Genomic DNA, 19,036 nt, shown 5'->3' on the forward strand with positions numbered 1-19,036 from the left:
GACTCGCACAATGTCACGACTTTGTCCCCAGAATTGCAAAAAATTCAGCGGTGTTAAATTTTTGGACTTTCTGTGGATGCAGCAACTTGCGAGTCGTGCTGCAGCCCCATTCAGCGCTACACGGCGATCCTTGGTCACACAACAGGTGCAGCGGCCGAGATCGCCAGTAGCCCCAGTATTATAGCCACTTGGGGTAAAGGCCTTGCAGGACTGCAGATGCCGAGCGGCCATTTACAATGCAGAGTGACTGAACAGCGACTTCCCCAATGTGGTGCCATTAGGGCTCATTCAAAAGATGTCCAGGTAATGTAGCATGGACAGCGCCTGAACTAGGGCTGCAACGATTAATGGACTTTATCGATAATATTCGATAACGGGATTCGTTGTCGACGAATCCAGTTATCGAATGATCGCCGATTCGTTGCTATGCGGGCGGGCGGTTTACTTTAAAACAGCGCATCTTTATTTTACCTTACAATGAAGCTCCAGTAACAGGCAGAGCGGACGGCGGCGTAACGTCACTTACTCACGTGACGCGCCTGCTCCGCCTCCTTCATTCATAAAGTGGGCGGAGCAGGTGCGTCACGTGAGTGAGTGACGTTACGCCGCCGCCCGCTCTGCCTGTTACCTGGGCTTCATTGTAAGGTAATAAAGATGCGCTGAGTAAAAGTTACTGCCAGAATAGTCTGCTGTGAGCAGCGGGGCCGGGGCTGTTACTGGGAGGGGGGATCTGTGTATGGCACTGTTATGGGAGGGGGATCTGTGTATGGCACTGTTATTGGGAAGGGGATTTGTGCACTGTTATGGGGAGGGGGATTTGTGTATGGCACTGTTATGGGGAGGGGGATCTGTGTATGGCACTGCTATGGGGAGGGGGATCTGTGTATGGCACTGTTATGGGGAGGGGTATCTGTGTATGGCACTGTTATGGGGAGGGGGATCTGTGTATGGCACTGTTATTGGGAAAGGGATTTTTGCACTGCTATGGGGAGGGGGATTTGTGTATGGCACTGTTATGGGGAGGGGGATCTGTGTATGGCACTGTTATGGGGAGGGGGATCTGTGTATGGCACTGTTATTGGGAAGGGGATTTTTGCACTGCTATGGGGAGGGGGATTTGTGTATGGCACTGTTATGGGGAGGGGTATCTGTGTATGGCACTGTTATGGGAGGGGGATCTGTGTATGGCACTGTTATTGGGAAGGGGATTTTTGCACTGCTATGGGGAGGGGGATTTGTGTATGGCACTGTTATGGGGAGGGGGATCTGTGTATGGCACTGCTATGGGGAGGGGGATCTGTGTATGGCACTGTTATGGGGAGGGGTATCTGTGTATGGCACTGTTATGGGGAGGGGGATCTGTGTATGGCACTGTTATGGGGAGGGGGATCTGTGTATGGCACTGTTATTGGGAAAAGGATTTGTGCACTGTTATGGGGAGGGGGATCTGTGCACTGTTATGGGGAGGGGGATCTGTGGATGACACATATAGCATAAGATGCTATATAGTGTCATCTATAGATCCCCCCATATCAGTGTCATCCACAGATCCCCCTACCCATAACAGTGCCATCCACAGATCCCCCTCCCCATAACAGTGCACAGATCCCTTTACCCATAACAGTGCCATCCCCAGATCCCCTCCATAACAGTGCCATCCACAGATCCCCTCCATAACAGTGCCATCCCCAGATCCCCTCCATAACAGTGCCATCCACAGATCCCCCATAACAGTGCCATCCACAGATCCCCTCCATAACAGTGCCATCCACAGATCCCCTCCATAACAGTGCCATCCACAGATCCCCTCCATAACAGTGCCATCCACAGATCCCCCATAACAGTGCCATCCACAGATCCCCCATAACAGTGCCATCCACAGATCCCCTCCATAACAGTGCCATCCACAGATCCCCCCCCATAACAGTGCCATCCACAGATCCCCTCCATAACAGTGCCATCTACAGATCCCCTCCATAACAGTGCCATTAACAGATCCCCCATAACAGTGTCATCCACAGATCCCCCCATAACAGTGCCATCCACAGATCCCCCTCCATAACAGTGCCATCCACAGATCCCCCCATAACAGTGCCATCCACAGATCCCCCATAATAGTGTCATCCACAGATCCCCCCATAACCGTGCCATCCACAGATCCCCCCATAACAGTGCCATCCACAGATCCCCCCATAACAGTGCCATCCACAGATCCCCTCCATAACAGTGCCATTAACAGATCCCCCATAGCAGTGTCATCCACAGATCCCCCATAGCAGTGTCATCCACAGATCCCCCTCCATAACAGTGCCATCCACAATTTGTTTTAATATGGCCTTTGAACATAATTTTTCAAGTGAAATCATATAAACCTCTTTGTTTTGTAATTTTGGTGTTTTTTCCCAATTAATCGATTAAATTATCGACAACTAATCGATTATTCAAATAATTGTTAGCTGCAGCCCTAGCCTGAACACTGACCCGCTGCTGGTGTGATTCTCCTCAGGACCGTCATTTAGTTCACTGTCACCTGACTCTTTATTATTCTGGTAACTGTGGCTGCTCAAGGTGCAATTTTCCTCAAATGCGATTCTCTGCATTGTTGAGCCCATTCTTTAGACGCAGGCATGCTCAACCTGCGGCCCTGAGTCCAGCTGTTGTAAAACTACAACTCCCACAATGCCCTGCTGTAGGCTGATAGCTGTAGGCAGTTCAGGCATGCTGGGAGTTGTAGTTTTGCAACAGCTGGAGGGCCGCAGGTTGAGCATGCCTGTAGAGGCTTCTTCATGTCCTATTATCCCTTAACAGTGATATTTATTGTTCTATGTAATTCAATAAAAGTATTCATTTTTATATAAACAGCATCCTCGTTTTTTGGTGTTTATTTATGTTTTTTTTCTGAGGATTGATGTGTTGCAATTGTGGGTTGTTGTAGGTTGAAGTGATTCTCCTCAGGACCATCAGAGAACAGCCATATGTGGCTATCCCCAGGCATGCCCTGGGAGGGCTGATAACAGGGCCAGTCCTAGGGATAGCCACATCCTGACAGCAGAGCGCAGTAGATGGCACTGACATGCGGACTTTATCAGGGATCAATTCACAGTCCAGGCAGAAACCAGACGCGCCGAAACTACATCCCCCATGAAGCCTTGCGCGCGGGGTCCATTCGGATCTGTTCTTTTTTTCTGCCTGGTCGCACATTATACGGCGGTACCCGGAGCTGGGACGGGGGCTGAGGAGGTGACGGTCATCCGTTCATTGGTGTTAGGTGAAGGCCGTGTGTGAGTCCATCAGTCAGGCATATGTGGGGCAGCCCTGGCAGGACCCGCAGCTGGTGTGTGTCACCGAGAGTGAGAGCGGCGCCGGGAGGACCGGTGAGGAGCGGCACCGGGAGGTGACAGACACTGCTAGGGAGGGGCCTGGGAGAGAGAGAGCACACCGAGGAGAGACAGTGATAGGAGAGAGCACACCGAGGAGAGACAGTGATAGGAGAGAGAGCATCGACAGTGATAGGAGAGAGCACACCGAGGAGAGACAGTCATAGGAGAGAGCACACCGAGGAGAGACAGTGATAGGAGAGAGCACACCGAGAAGAGACAGTGATAGGAGAGAGCACACCGAGGAGAGACAGTCATAGGAGAGAGCACACCGAGGAGAGACAGTCATAGGAGAGAGAGCACATCGAGGATAGACAGTGATAGGAGAGAGCACACCGAGGAGTGACAGTCATAGGAGAGAGCACACCGAGGAGAGACAGTGATAGGAGAGAGCACACCGAGGAGAGACAGTGATAGGAGAGAGCACACCGAGGAGAGACAGTCATAGGAGAGAGAGCACACCGAGGAGAGACAGTTATAGGAGAGAGCACACCGAGGAGAGACAGTCATAGGAGAGAGCACACCGAGGAGAGACAGTGATAGGAGAGAGCACACCGAGGAGAGACAGTCATAGGAGAGAGAGCACACCGAGGAGAGACAGTGATAGGAGAGAGCACACCGAGGAGAGACAGTCATAGGAGAGAGAGCACACCGAGGAGAGACAGTCATAGGAGAGAGCACACCGAGGAGAGACAGTCATAGGAGAGAGCACACAGAGGAGAGACAGTCATAGGAGAGAGAGCACACCGAGGAGAGAGTCATAGGAGAGAGCACACCGAGGAGAGACAGTCATAGGAGAGAGCACACCGAGGAGAGACAGTCATAGGAGAGAGCACACCGAGGAGAGACAGTTATAGGAGAGAGCACACCGAGGAGAGACAGTCATAGGAGAGAGCACACCGAGGAGAGACAGTGATAGGAGAGAGCACACCGAGGAGAGACAGTGATAGGAGAGAGCACACCGAGGAGAGACAGTGATAGGAGAGAGCACACCGAGGAGAGACAGTTATAGGAGAGAGCACACCGAGGAGAGACAGTCATAGGAGAGAGCACACCGAGGAGAGACAGTTATAGGAGAGAGCACACCGAGGAGAGACAGTCATAGGAGAGAGCACACCGAGGAGAGACAGTCATAGGAGAAAGCACACCGAGGAGAGACAGTCATAGGAGAGAGCACACCGAGGAGTGACAGTCATAATATAGAAGAGAGCATACCGAGGAGAGACAGTCATAGGAGAGAGCACACCGAGGAGAGACAGTCATAGGAGAGAGAGCATACCGAGGAGAGACAGTCATAGGAGAGAGCACACCGAGGAGTGACAGTCATAATATAGAAGAGAGCACACAGAGGAGAGACAGTCATAGGAGAGAGCACACCGAGGAGAGACAGAGTCATAATATAGAAGAGAGCATACCGAGGAGAGACAGTCATAGGAGAGAGCACACCGAGGAGAGACAGTCATAATATAGAAGAGAGCACACAGAGGAGAGACAGTCATAGGAGAGAGCACACCGAGGAGAGACAGAGTCATAATATAGGAGAGAGCACACCAAAAAGAGACAGTCATAGGAGAGTGCACACTGAGAAGAGACAGACTCATAGTATAGGCGAAAGCATACCGAGGAGAGACAGGCTCATAGGAGAGTGCACACCAAGAAGAAACAGACTCATAGTATAGGAGAGAGCACACCGAGGAGAGACAGTCATAATATAGGAGAGAGCACACAGAGGAGAGACAGTCATAGGAGAGAGCACACTGAGGAGAGACAGTCATAGGAGAGTGCACACTGAGAAGAGACAGACTCATAGTATAGAGACAGACTCATACAGTAGGAGAGAGCACCCTTAGGAGAGACAGACTTAATACAGGAGAATGCACCCTCAGTAAAGACGGACATAATATAGATACAGGAGAGTGCACCCTCAGGAGAGACAGACTCATACAGTAGGAGAGTGCACCCTCAGGAGAGACGGACATAATATAGATACAGGAGAGTGCACCCTCAGGAGAGACAGACTCATACAGTAGGAGAGTGCACCCTCAGGAGAGACGGACATAATACAGGAGAGTGCACCCTCAGGAGAGACAGACTCATACAGTAGGAGAGTGCACCCTCAGGAGAGACGGACATAATACAGGAGAGTGCACCCTCAGGAGAGACAGACTCATACAGTAGGAGAGTGCACCCTCAAGAGAGACATACTCATACAGTAGGAGAGTGCACCCTCAGGAAAGACGGACATAATATAGATACAGGAGAGTGCACCCTCAGGAGAGACACTCATACAGTAGGAGAGTGCACCCTCTGGAGAGACAGACTCATACAGTAGGAGAGTGCACCCTCAGGAGAGACGGACATAATACAGGAAAGTGCACCCTCAGGAGAGACAGACTCATACAGTAGGAGAGACGGACATAATACAGGAGAGCGCACCCTCAGGAGAGACAGACTCATACAGTAGGAGAGTGCACCCTCAGGAGAGACGGACATAATACAGGAGAGTGTACCCTCAGGAGAGACAGACTCATACAGTAGGAGAGTGCACCCTCAGGAGAGACGGACATAATACAGGAGAGTGCACCCTCAGGAGAGACAGACTCATACAGTAGGAGAGTGCACCCTCAGGAAAGACGGACATAATATAGATACAGGAGAGTGCACCCTCAGGAGAGACAGACTCATACAGTAGGAGAGTGCACCCTCAGGAGAGACGGACATAATACAGGAGAGTGCACCCTCAGGAGAGACAGACTCATACAGTAGGAGAGTGCACCCTCAGGAAAGACGGACATAATACAGGAGAGTGCACACCAAGGAGAGATATATAGGAGAGTGCATCCTCAGGAGAGACAGACTCGTACAGTAGGAGAGTGCACTCTCAGGAGAGACGGACATAATACAGGAGAGTGCACACCAAGGAGAGACAGACTCATACAGTAGGAGAGAGCACTCTCAGGAGAGACGGACATAATACAGGAGAGTGCACCCTCAGGAGAGACGGACTCGTACAGTAGGAGAGTGCACCCTCAGGAAAGACGGACATAATACAGGAGAGTGCACACCAAGGAGAGATATATAGGAGAGTGCACCCTCAGGAGAGACAGACTCATACAGTAGGAGAGTGCACCCTCAGGAGAGACGGACATAATACAGGAGAGTGCACCCTCAGGAGAGACAGACTCATACAGTAGGAGAGAGCACTCTCAGGAGAGACGGACATAATACAGGAGAGTGCACCCTCAGGAGAGACGGACTCGTACAGTAGGAGAGTGCACCCTCAGCAGAGCGCAGACTGGAGAGATGTTCGCTGTGGAGGGGAGTGCACACTCATCTGGTTGCACTTTTCACAGGATCTGCATTCCTCGAGCAGCCGGGATACCCGCAGGCTGGCAGCGGAGCTGTCACTGTGCGCAGAGTGGTGGGGGGCATCTGTCATCTGTGCAGTCAGCTGGGATGCGGCTATGAGTGCCCCCTCCCCTCTGTGCTGTGTGTGAGCTGCACTTAGATGAGCGGAGCAGGGATGGAGCGCAACGCTGGGATGTGCTGATTCACCGTCATTCTCATCTGGAAGCACAAGCAGAATTACGATCACCTCCTCCCCTCCCCCCAGGTCCAGAGATGGAGCGCAGGCAGGAGCAGCAGAGCCTGGACTTCACCATGGACAATGTGGAGAAAGTAAGTGACCATATGTTCTTCTACAGCAGCTGCATCTTATATGTTTCTCCAGGGCTGGTACATCCTATATGTATCACCCAGTGCCAGGGCTGGTACATCCCCTATGTATCAGTGCCAGGGCAGGTACATCCTATATGTATCACCCAGTGCCAGGGCAGGTACATCCCCTATGTATCACTTAGTGCCAGGGCAGGTACATCCCCTATGTATCACCCAGTGCCAGGGCTGGTACATTCCATATGTATCACCCAGTGCCAGGGCCGGTTCCTCCCATATGTATCACCCAGTGCCAGGGCCGATACCTCCCATATATATCGCCCAGTGCCAGGGCTGGTACATCCCATATGTATCACCCAGTGCCAGGGCTGGTACATCCCATATGTATCACCCAGTGCCAGGGCAGGTACATCCCATATGTATCACCTAGTGCCAGGGCTGGTACATCCCATATGTATGTATCACTCAGTGCCAGGGCTGGTACATTCCATATATATCACCTAGTGCCAGGGCCGGTTCCTCCCCTATGTATCACCCAGTGCCAGGGCCGGTTCCTCCCCTATGTATCTGCCAGGGCTGGTACATCCCCTATGTATCAGTGCCAGGGCAGGTACATCCCCTATGTATCACCCAGTGCCAGGGCTGGTACATCCCATATGTATGTATCACTCAGTGCCAGGGCTGGTACATTCCATATATATCACCCAGTGCCAGGGCCAGTTCCTCCCATATGTATCACCCAGTGCCAGGGCCGATACCTCCCATATATATCGCCCAGTGCCAGGGCAGGTACATCCCATATGTATCACCCAGTGCCAGGGCAGGTACATCCCATATGTATCACCCAGTGCCAGGGCTGATACATCCCATATGTATGTATCACTCAGTGCCAGGGCTGGTACATCCATATATATCACCTAGTGCCAGGGCCGGTTCCTCCCCTATGTATCACCCAGTGCCAGGGCTGGTACATCCCCTATGTATCAGTGCCAGGGCAGGTACATCCCCTATGTATCAGTGCCAGGGCAGGTACATCCCCTATGTATGTATCACTCAGTGCCAGGGCTGGTACATTCCATATATATCACCCAGTGCCAGGGCCGGTTCCTCCCCTATGTATCTGCCAGGGCTGGTACATCCCCTATGTATCAGTGCCAGGGCAGGTACATCCCCTATGTATCACCCAGTGCCAGGGCTGGTACATCCCATATGTATGTATCACTCAGTGCCAGGGCTGGTACATTCCATATATATCACCCAGTGCCAGGGCCAGTTCCTCCCATATGTATCACCCAGTGCCAGGGCCGATACCTCCCATATATATCGCCCAGTGCCAGGGCAGGTACATCCCATATGTATCACCCAGTGCCAGGGCAGGTACATCCCATATGTATCACCCAGTGCCAGGGCTGGTACATCCCATATGTATGTATCACTCAGTGCCAGGGCTGGTACATTCCATATATATCACCCAGTGCCAGGGCCGGTTCCTCCCATATGTATCACCCAGTGCCAGGGCCGGTTCCTCCCATATGTATCACCCAGTGCCAGGGCTGGTACATCCCCTTTGTATCACCCAGTGCCAGGGCTGGTACATCCCCTATGTATCACCCAGTGCCAGGGCTGGTACATCCCATATGTATGTATCACCCAGTGCCAGGGCTGGTACATCCCCTATGTATCACCCAGTGCCAGGGCTGGTACATCCCATATGTATGTATCACTCAGTGCCAGGGCTGGTACATTCCATATATATCACCCAGTGCCAGGGCCGGTTCCTTCCATATGTATCACCCAGTGCCAGGGCCGGTGCCTCCCCTATGTATCACCCAGTGCCAGGGCTGGTACATCCCCTATGTATCACCCAGTGCCAGGGCTGGTACATCCCCTATGTATCACCCAGTGCCAGGGCTGGTACATCCCCTATGTATCACCCAGTGCCAGGGCTGGTACATCCCCTATGTATCACCCAGTGCCAGGGCTGGTACATCCCCTATGTATCACCCAGTGCCAGGGCTGGTACATCCCCTATGTATCACCCAGTGCCAGGGCTGGTACATCCCCTATGTATCACCCAGTGCCAGGGCTGGTACATCCCCTATGTATCACCCAGTGCCAGGGCTGGTACATCCCCTATGTATCACCCAGTGCCAGGGCTGGTACATCCCCTATGTATCACCCAGTGCCAGGGCTGGTACATCCCCTATGTATCACCCAGTGCCAGGGCTGGTGCATCCCATATATATCACCCAGTACCAGGACCGGTGCATCCCATAAATATCACCCAGTGCCAGGGCCGGTGCATCCCATATGTATCACCCAGTGCCAGGGCAGGTACATCCCATATAAATCACCCAGTGCCAGGGCTGGTACATCCCATATAAATCACCCAGTGCCAGGGCCGATGCATCCCATATATATCACCCTCCTGCTTTGCGGTTACATGCAGCACGTCCCTGAAGTGCAGATCTGCTTATTTCATGAATGTTCCTCACTGCTTCATCTCTGCAGAGCGACGCTGGGTACAGCTGTGCCTAGCTCTGCCGCTGTATGGAGGGGGATGGGTGTTGTGTCATATCTGAACATTTGGCTTTTGTTGTGAGCCTGGTGATGGCGGGGGCAGAATTCTGTTCATTAGTCCAGAAGTTTATGTCACACGCGGGGGGATAGCTGCTGGTGTAGCCGCCATTACGGTTATTTCATAGTTATTCAGTAAATGGCGTCTTCACCTGCCATCGGGGCATCAGATGGTATATTATGGGCATTAGCTCCTTGGGTGCTGCAGCGGAGAGCAAATCCCCACATAGATTATGGTAAAATAATCTAAATATCAAGACGCGGTGTAGTTTGATTTGTGCAATCCGGTGTAGCATCGGTGTGAGCGCAGCTTCCTGGCCCCGGTCTCCAGGACGTGCCCCGGGTGGTCTTGCTGGGCATTATGTCATTTATTCCAGTGATCGGGCCCTCAGGGACTCTCCGCGCTTCGTCTTGCCAGCTGCAGGTTTCTTTCAGGAGTACGTGGAGCGTGTAGGTCTCGTTCTGACACTGGGTGACTTCCCTGATGCAGCGTGACGTTACCCAGTGCTCTGGGGACATCAGCAGCTGTGCCCCCCTTCTCCTGGTGACAGGATCCTCCTGGCACGGGGTATGAATGCCACATAAACAGGGCAGGGCGCTCAGGCATTCACTAGTAGATGCTATTTCTGCGGTTATAGTGTGTGTCACGTAATGGAGCGATCAGTGCGCTCTCTTATCAGAATAAACAAAAAAATCCCGGTAAATCTCGCTGTCCTTGAGTCGTCCCCTGACGTCACAGGGTTGGTTTTGGTTTGTGGGAACCAGTATTACCAGTGACTTTATGAAGGGATTGTTCTGTTCACCTTATTTTTATGAATATTTCCTTAGAGCTGAGGATATTTGTGTCGCCCGTTCTTCATGTGTCCCTGTGTTTGTGTCTCCCATTGTGCAGGCTCTTCACCAGTTATACTACGATCCCAACATTGACAACAAGAACCTCGCTCAGAAGTGGTTAATGCAGGCCCAGCTGTCTCCTCAAGCCTGGCAGTTTAGCTGGCAGCTCCTAAACGGTGGCAAAGTACCAGAAATCCAGTACTTTGGTGCCAGTGCGCTGCACATTAAGATATCCCGATACTGGGGGGATATACCCTCAGACCAGTATGAGACCCTCAAGTCGCAGCTCTTCTCACAGATCTCTGCCTTTGCCAGTGGCTCCAAGATTGTCCTCACCCGGCTCTGTGTGGCGCTTGCGTCATTGGCCCTCAACATGATGCCCGACACCTGGCCACACGCTGTGCCGGACATGGTTCGAGTGTTCCAGACGGAGGATGGACAGACGGATGGCAGAGCTCGCTGTCTGGCACTTTTGGAGTTGTTAACTGTTTTGCCCGAGGAGTTCCAGACTAGTCGCCTTCCACCTTTCCGCAAAGGACAAGTACGCAGCTGCCTGTCCCAGGAGTGCGCATGTGTCTTCCCGCTGCTGCGTCAGCTATTGCAGCAGAGCGACTCCCCCGGATATGTCAAGCAGAAGGTGCTGAAGTGTTTTTCCAGTTGGGCCCAGCTGGGCATCCCCCTGACAGATTGCGAGGAGCTGACCATGGCTGCATTCTCTGCCCTACGGGACCCTGAACTGTTTGACTCCGCAGTGGAGGCTTTAGTGAATACCATCTCTCAGCCTGATGCACAAAGGTCAGATACTACGTTGCTGTGGTTCCGTGGGCCCCAGTTGCGTGGCTATTTTATAGGATTGTTATTTACCAGTTTTGTATTTATTACATGCGAGTTGATTAGGAGATGTTTGCTGCCTTGGAGGGCCGACCAGACCGTTCCACCGCTTATCGCATATGTTGTCCACACTGGCTTACACTCGTACACGGAGAGAGCTGTGCACACTCCACTCTGTCTCCTCACCACCAGGTGTCGTTTACCCCCATTTTCCCTCTAAATAGGGGGTACAACAGGCGGGAATTTATGGCATATCCTGTCCATCTGCCATAAATGTCTTCTAGTTGGAGCACCCCAGCAAATCTGCATTGATTCCATACCAAAATCCCATTCACACGACTGTAGGCCGTCTGTGCCCGTTCTGCGGTCCGCAATGCAGCCTTGTGAATCTCACGTTGCGGCGCGGATCCATTGACTTGAATGGGTCCGCGATCCACAATATATGGCAAAAGGTTTGAGGTTCGAAGGCACGGGCCCAAAGCCCACGAAAGTGCTTCGTAGTGCTTCCGTGGACTTTTGTTCTGTGCCTCCGCACCGTGCTGTATCTTGCGGATTGCGGACCCATTCAAGTCAATGTATCACTTTTGCGGTCCACATTACGGGCAGGGACGGCCTAAGGTCTTGTGAATGAGCCCTAACAATAAGGATTTTGCTGTGGATTGCCCTATATACGGAAGAGTTCAGATCTATGGTGAAAGTCTGCATCTTGTCTACAACAGAATGAGCGGTCTGGGGATTTGAATATCTGCACGGTGCTTCTTTTACCATTCAGAAAAAAATTCCGCAACATATGATTGACCTTTTTGAAAACCGTCGTAGACAGCTGCTGATACTTGTACTGAATTGTCGCTGCAAATCTGCCAAGTCTGAACTTAAAGGGGTGTTCCATCTCAGCCAGATCAGAATAGCCAGCCTGTGCGGCAACCAGAGGAGTTCAGGTTTAAAGGGGTTATCACCCTGATCCGGTGACACTCGGATCAGCTGTTAGAAGAGGCCAGCTCTCCTCTTCCTCGGCCATGTGACGTCACGTACATCGGTCACGTGGTCTAGTTGCATCTCAGCCCCATTGAAAGGAATGGTGCTGAGCTGCAATACCAAGCACAACCGCTATACAATGTACGGCGCTGTGCTTGGAAGGCTGCTGGGAGCTCCGGTGAGTGCGGCGGCTCCCTGAAACAGCTGATTGGAGGAGGGGCTGGGACTTGGACCCCCGCCAATGTGATAATGATCACCTATCCTGGGGATAGATCATCATTATCCATTCCTGCACAACCCCTTTAAGGAAAAAGCCAGGCAGACTGTGTTAAGCTCTATCTCTCATAGAAGTGAATGGGGCTTAGGCCTTATGCACATGACCGTGTGCCGGCCTTGCCCGTGCTGTGGAACGCAAATTGTGGTCTGCAATGCACGGGCACCGACCGTGTGGCTGCAGTCTGCTGATACAGACCCATTCACTTGAATAGGGTCCGCAATCCGCAAAAAAGTAGTGCATGAACTGTAGTGCGGTGCGGAGGCACGGACAGAAAATACATGGAAGCACTCCGTAGAGCTTCTGTGGGGTTCCGTGCCTCCGTTCCGCACCGACCTTCCGGATTGCAGACCCTTTCACTGTTTGTGGGCTGCAGTACGGGCACAGACGGGGAACGAACGCTTGCATGAGCCCTCATAGAAACTACGCAGTGCAGCAGCAGGCTATGCTGTTTCTGTTTTTAGAACCTGGAAGCTACAGAATCAACGCGGCTCGCAATGTTACACAATGTTTCCTTAGCTCCCATTTACATTATGGGAATTGCAGAAACATTGTAGCGCAGCCCACTTGACCCGACCACCTCAGGTCGCAACATGTGATGGGTATTCTGATCTCAGGGAAGAATGGCTGACAGGGGAATACCCCTTTAATTCTGTGGAAGAAGAAGCTCTGGATCTGTTCCCCCGTTAGATTATCAGAGTCGGAATCACAATAAATGACTGTGGTATTATAGAAATATAATCTATTATGACAAGTTCAGCAACTTTTAAGTATACTTGGTGCTTCAGTTCTCAGATTGCTGCTTGCTGTCAGTGAACAGATAAATATATTGTAGACCTAAGAGTCTATACTTGCCTACTTAATTCCTTGCTGTTTTGTAGTACGACGCTCAGGTCCTCCTGGCAGTACTTTCTTTGCATGGCTGCAGTGGTGATGTGACCAGTCGCTGGCCCCCACAGTGGCGTATACCGCTGAGGTCAGAGGTTGGCTGCAGTGGTGATGTGACCAGTCGCTGTCACCCACAGTGGCGTATACCGCTGAGGTCAGAGGTTGGCTGCAGTGGTGATGTGACCAGTCACTGTCCCCCACAGTGGCGTATACCGCTGAGGTCAGAGGTTGGCTGCAGTGGTGATGTGACCAGTCGCTGGCCCCCACAGTGGAGTATACCGCTGAGGTCAGAGGTTGGCTGCAGTGGTGATGTGACCAGTCGCTGGCCCCCACAGTGGAATATACCACTGAGGTCAGAGGTTGGCTGCACTGATGATGATGTGACCAGTCGCTGGCCCCCACAGTGGCGTATACCACTGAGGTCAGAGGTTGGCTGCACTGATGATGATGTGACCAGTCGCTGGCCCCCACAGTGGAGTATACCGCTGAGGTCAGAGGTTGGCTGCAGTGGTGATGTGACCAGTCGCTGGCCCCCACAGTGGAGTATACCGCTGAGGTCAGAGGTTGGCTGCAGTGGTGATGTGACCAGTCGCTGGCCCCCACAGTGGCGTATACCGCTGAGGTCAGAGGTTGGCTGCAGTGGTGATGTGACCAGTCGCTGGCCCCCACAGTGGCGTATACCGCTGAGGTCAGAGGTTGGCTGCAGTGGTGATGTGACCAGTCGCTGTCCCCCACAGTGGCGTATACCGCTGAGGTCAGAGGTTGGCTGCAGTGGTGATGTGACCAGTCGCTGGCCCCCACAGTGGAGTATACCGCTGAGGTCAGAGGTTGGCTGCAGTGGTGATGTGACCGTGACCAGTCGCTGTCCCCCACAGTGGAGTATACCTCTGAGGTCAGAGGTTGGCTGCAGTGGTGATGTGACCAGTCGCTGTCCCCCACAGTGGAGTATACCGCTGAGGTCAGAGGTTGGCTGCAGTGGTGATGTGACCAGTCACTGTCCCCCACAGTGGAGTATACCTCTGAGGTCAGAGGTTGGCTGCAGTGGTGATGTGACCAGTCGCTGGCCCCCACAGTGGAGTATACCGCTGAGGTCAGAGGTTGGCTGCAGTGCTGATGTGACCAGTCGCTGTCCCCCACAGTGGAGTATACCTCTGAGGTCAGAGGTTGGCTGCAGTGGTGATGTGACCAGTCGCTGTCCCCCACAGTGGAGTATACCTCTGAGGTCAGAGGTTGGCTGCAGTGCTGATGTGACCAGTCGCTGTCCCCCACAGTGGAGTATACCTCTGAGGTCAGAGGTTGGCTGCAGTGGTGATGTGACCAGTCGCTGTCCCCCACAGTGGAGTATACCTCTGAGGTCAGAGGTTGGCTGCAGTGGTGATGTGACCAGTCGCTGTCCCCCACAGTGGCGTATACCGCTGAGGTCAGAGGTTGGCTGCAGTGGTAATGTGACCAGTCACTGGCCCCCGCAGTGGCGTATACCGCTGAGGTCAGAGGTTGGCTGCAGTGCTGATGTGACCAGTCACTGGCCCCCGCAGTGGCGTATACCGCTGAGGTCAGAGGTTGGCTGCAGTGCTGATGTGACCAGTCGCTGTCCCCCACAGTGGCGTATACCGCTGAGGTCAGAGGTTGGCTGCAGTGGTGATGTGACCAGTCGCTGTCCCCCACAGTGGTGATGTGACCAGTCGCTGGCCCCCACAGTGGCGTATACCGCTGAGGTCAGAGGCTGGCTGCAGTGGTGATGTGACCAGTCGCTGGCCCCCGCAGTGGCGTATACCGCTGAGGTCAGAGGTTGGCTGCAGTGGTGATGTGACCAGTCGATGGCCCCCACAGTGGCGTATACCGCTGAGGTCAGAGGTTGGCTGCAGTGGTGATGTGACCAGTCGCTGTCCCCCACAGTGGTGATGTGACCAGTCGCTGGCCCCCACAGTGGCGTATACCGCTGAGGTCAGAGGCTGGCTGCAGTGGTGATGTGACCAGTCGCTGGCCCCCACAGTGGTGTATACCGCTGAGGTCAGAGGTTGGCTGTAGTGGTGATGTGACCAGTCGCTGGCCCCCACAGTGGCGTATACCGCTGAGGTCAGAGGTTGGCTGCAGTGGACACGTGGTATACTGGGACACCACCACTAGACCAGCGGGGAGGACCGGAGCACAACACGATTAAACTGGTGACTAGCCTTTTTTGCTATTTTATCCGATTCTTAGCAGTCTGCAAATCTTTAAACAATTCCTTTAAAACTAGTCCAGGCTTTACTGCCTCATAGAGGGTTGTGTAGATTAGCTATAATTGCAGCAAACCTTCAGCTGTGAGACGTATTGGGTTTGTATCGATTCTCAGCCACAGGATGTAACCAAGAATGTTCTCATTCACTGACAGCAAGTGCAGAGCTTTCCATTGCCTCATGTCCCTTTCTGACAACCCCTTGCTATATGCCCTGTGGGTTTTACTAGTTGCTGCTTGTTGGGTAAAACGTTCTATTTTGCAGATTATATTTCCTTTATATTGTTCTGTTCACATGATCCTTGCATCCTGCAGTGACCTCTGGGTCTCGATTACATATAGCAGTCGGTAGCGGGTGCCTGGCCATAATGATCCATTAACCTATTGTGGCCTGAATAGACCCAGTACGAGTCTGTGTAATACCCTCCAGCTTCTGTGTGACCGCGGCCTGAGCAGACACCCCTCCCCCACATTGCTGCCGTCTCTGAAGGTGTGCAGTATGGGGGAAGGTGCAGTTCCTGCCTGTGGTCCTCGCAGACTGCGTCTTGCATCCCTGGGAATTGGTTCCTGCCGTGACCACAAACGCAGTCCGCTGATTGGCTGCTCAGCCTTCCAGTTGCCTAGCAACCTCTCATCCTCTCCTCTTCCCTTCCTTCTCGCTCGCTCCTGTGTTCACACCAGCAATAATAAAAGGAACTTAATTGCAGAGCTGCTGTATTCTCCTCCACGGCTGGGGAGTGCAGCTCCATTAACCCTTTCACCCTTGGACAGGACAGCTGACTGCACCATTGCAGGGATTCCTAGGAGAAGACGCATGGCAGCTTGTATCTTCCCAGTCAGTGCTGCAGAGGCTGCCGGAAGACTGAGCTAAATGTCCAGGGCAAGGTCACTGGAAGGACAGCGCCAGGCGGCAGCGAGGGGACATAGAACGGGTGCCAGGACACGGCCGCTGACGGATAGCAGATCATACTTTATATTCTATATGTTATCGGAGCCAGGGAAACTCTGTAGTTATAATGTACTCCCAAAATAGAGGTGATCAGAAGAATTGTAAAAATATGAAAAGTGTTATCAGCCTGGCACAATGCAGCCTAAATTATTATAGTCTGTAAAAGGGCCATAAAACAGACAGACCTACCCCTGTTCTTGTAGACATGGCCCTTTGACCTTCTAACAATTATTATTTTTTTAAACCTGACCGCTGTGTCCTGATGCAGCGGCACTCGGTGTTAGAGTCCATTCACACGTCCGCAGAATGGGTCCGCATCCGTTCCGCAAATTGCGGAACGGGTGCGGACCCATTCATTCTCTATAGGGCAGGAACGGAGGCGGACAGCACACAGTGTTCTGTCCACATCCGCATTTCCGGAGTGCGCCCCCAATCTTCCGGAAAAAAATAGAACATGTCTTATTCTTGTCCGCAATTGCATAGGCAGTTCTATGGGGGTGCCGGCCGGGTGTATTGCAGATCCGCAATGCACTACGGACGTATGAATGGACCCTTAATGCTGAATTCCCTGGCAGCTCCTCTGCAGGGGTAACAAGCCACGCCATGGGGGAAGGCCACGCACGCCAGTCTATGGCCACCAAAATGTTGCAATTATTTGCACAAATATTTGCAACTTTTTCTGCTGCTGCCGCTTTTTTTTTTCTCTCAAAAAGTGGAGCTTAGCGCACATGGGCAGGGTAACAACATCCTACCAGATTTATCAGAACGTATGAAAGATGTAAAATATAGTTGAAAGCAACGCCACCTCACAGCCGCACAAAGATTCGCCAAATTCGGAGCATCCTGTTACACTAGACTTTTTACTAGTATTTGAAATGCCAGTCTTAGTAAATCTTCCCCAATGTCTATTGAAATCAGTGGACTGTCCATGTAATGTGCAGACATGCTGGGGGTCATTTACTAAGAGCAGCCTTTTCCCCTTCGCGCTGTTCTAAGATTCGGCTAATTTATGATGAGGCGTGCACCTGGTCATAAATTGGGCACATCTACGGCGATCTGCGCGCCCCTGGCCGGAGTAGTGTTCTACCAATCTTCACGCCTGTTATCAGTAAGTTTGCCACAGCCCCCGCTCATCTGAAACCTGCTTCCGAACAGTTGAACATTTTTATAAAACCAGCCGTACGACCAAATATTGTCACACAGCCAGTCAAAGAAGGGACTTATGGTGTCCCTGTTTACATCTCTGGGGCGGCTCTGTAGTATTCACTTGAACAGACGGAGCCGTCCCATAGGAGTGAATGGGGACGCCATACTTGTAATTACACCTGATCAAGCAAGCAGAGAAGGCAGCGCTGGTGTGAGCCAACGGCCGATCGGTGGGGGTGCCTGGGGTCGGACCCCCACCGATCTGATATTAATGACCTATCCTGAGCATAGGTCATCAACAGTAAAAATCTGACAGTCTGCCATGATGGATCTGTTGTGAATTTTCAGTGTGGATTCCGAAATTTAAATCTGCCACAATTGAGAGCATAGCACAATCCTCTCGTAGACAAATCAGCGTACCGTGGATTTTCATATCAGCAGCATGTCCATTCTGTGGCAAAATTTTACCATGGATTTCGCCATTTTCAATTCAAGTGGCAAAATCTGTGACTTTTTCTGTTACTCCTTTAGAGATAAATAGAGAAGGCTGTTCGCATGCGTGACCACCTCTCCGTCCATCCACTACCTAAATGCAGCTGATCGCCCGAGCGCGTTCTAGATAGTCGGCGCCTGTACTTGCTCTGGATATTACATATGTATATAAGCTGTTAAATGGAGAGTGGAGCTGGACATGGGCTTCATTGTTGATTATTATCATGTCCATGGCCAGTTTAAGGGACAATGAGAGTATTCCATCATGGCGTGCTCCATATATACGATTATTGTCTTATTGTCTGTACTTGTGGCTGTGTGTGAATTTTTTTTCGTGTTTTTCTCAGGTACGTGAACACGCTCCTCAAACTGATCCCTCAGGCACTCGGCTTGCAAGACCAGCTCCATCAAGCCGTTCAGAACGGGGATATTGAAACTTCTCATGGGATTTGCCGGATTGTGGTGGCTCTTGGAGAAAACCATTCCCGGTATGTAGTGCCCATCGGTCCCAGTGACCAAATCTTGCGTTTTGGGCGGATCCGTCATGGATCTGCAAAAACGGATCAGTTACAATAATACAACCGCATGCATCCGTCACGAACGGATCCGTTTGTATTATCTGTAACATAGCCAAGACGGATCCGTCATGAACTCTATTGAAAGTCAATGGAGGACGGATCCGCTTTCTATTGTGTCAGAGAAAACGGATCCGTCCCCATTGACTTATATTGTGTGCCAGGACGGATCCGTTTGGCTTCGTTTCGTCAGGCGGACAGCAAAACGCTGCAGGCAGCCTCCAG

General features: G+C 52.0%; 1 protein-coding gene across 3 annotated transcripts in view; it reads left to right on the forward strand.

The window, feature by feature from the left end:
- Positions 1-3,253: 3,253 nt before the first annotated feature.
- IPO13 (importin 13) overlaps positions 3,254-19,036 on the forward strand; it is a 68,623-nt gene continuing 52,840 nt past the window's right edge. For 2 of the 3 annotated variants that reach the window (XR_005774361.1, XM_040408617.1), the window contains exons 1-4: positions 3,318-3,394; positions 6,731-7,055; positions 10,522-11,258; positions 18,584-18,724. Coding sequence is in view for 2 of the 3 variants with exons in the window: in XM_040408617.1 (XP_040264551.1) it covers positions 6,999-7,055; positions 10,522-11,258; positions 18,584-18,724 (935 nt within the window). In the remaining variant the exon portion in view is untranslated. Of the gene's footprint in view, positions 3,395-6,730; positions 7,056-10,521; positions 11,259-18,583; positions 18,725-19,036 lie in introns of all 3 variants that reach the window. The other variant, XM_040408618.1, reaches the window with a different exon arrangement.

This window comes from Bufo bufo, chromosome 9, assembly GCF_905171765.1.
Source record: "Bufo bufo chromosome 9, aBufBuf1.1, whole genome shotgun sequence".
NCBI classification, from domain to species: domain Eukaryota; kingdom Metazoa; phylum Chordata; class Amphibia; order Anura; family Bufonidae; genus Bufo; species Bufo bufo.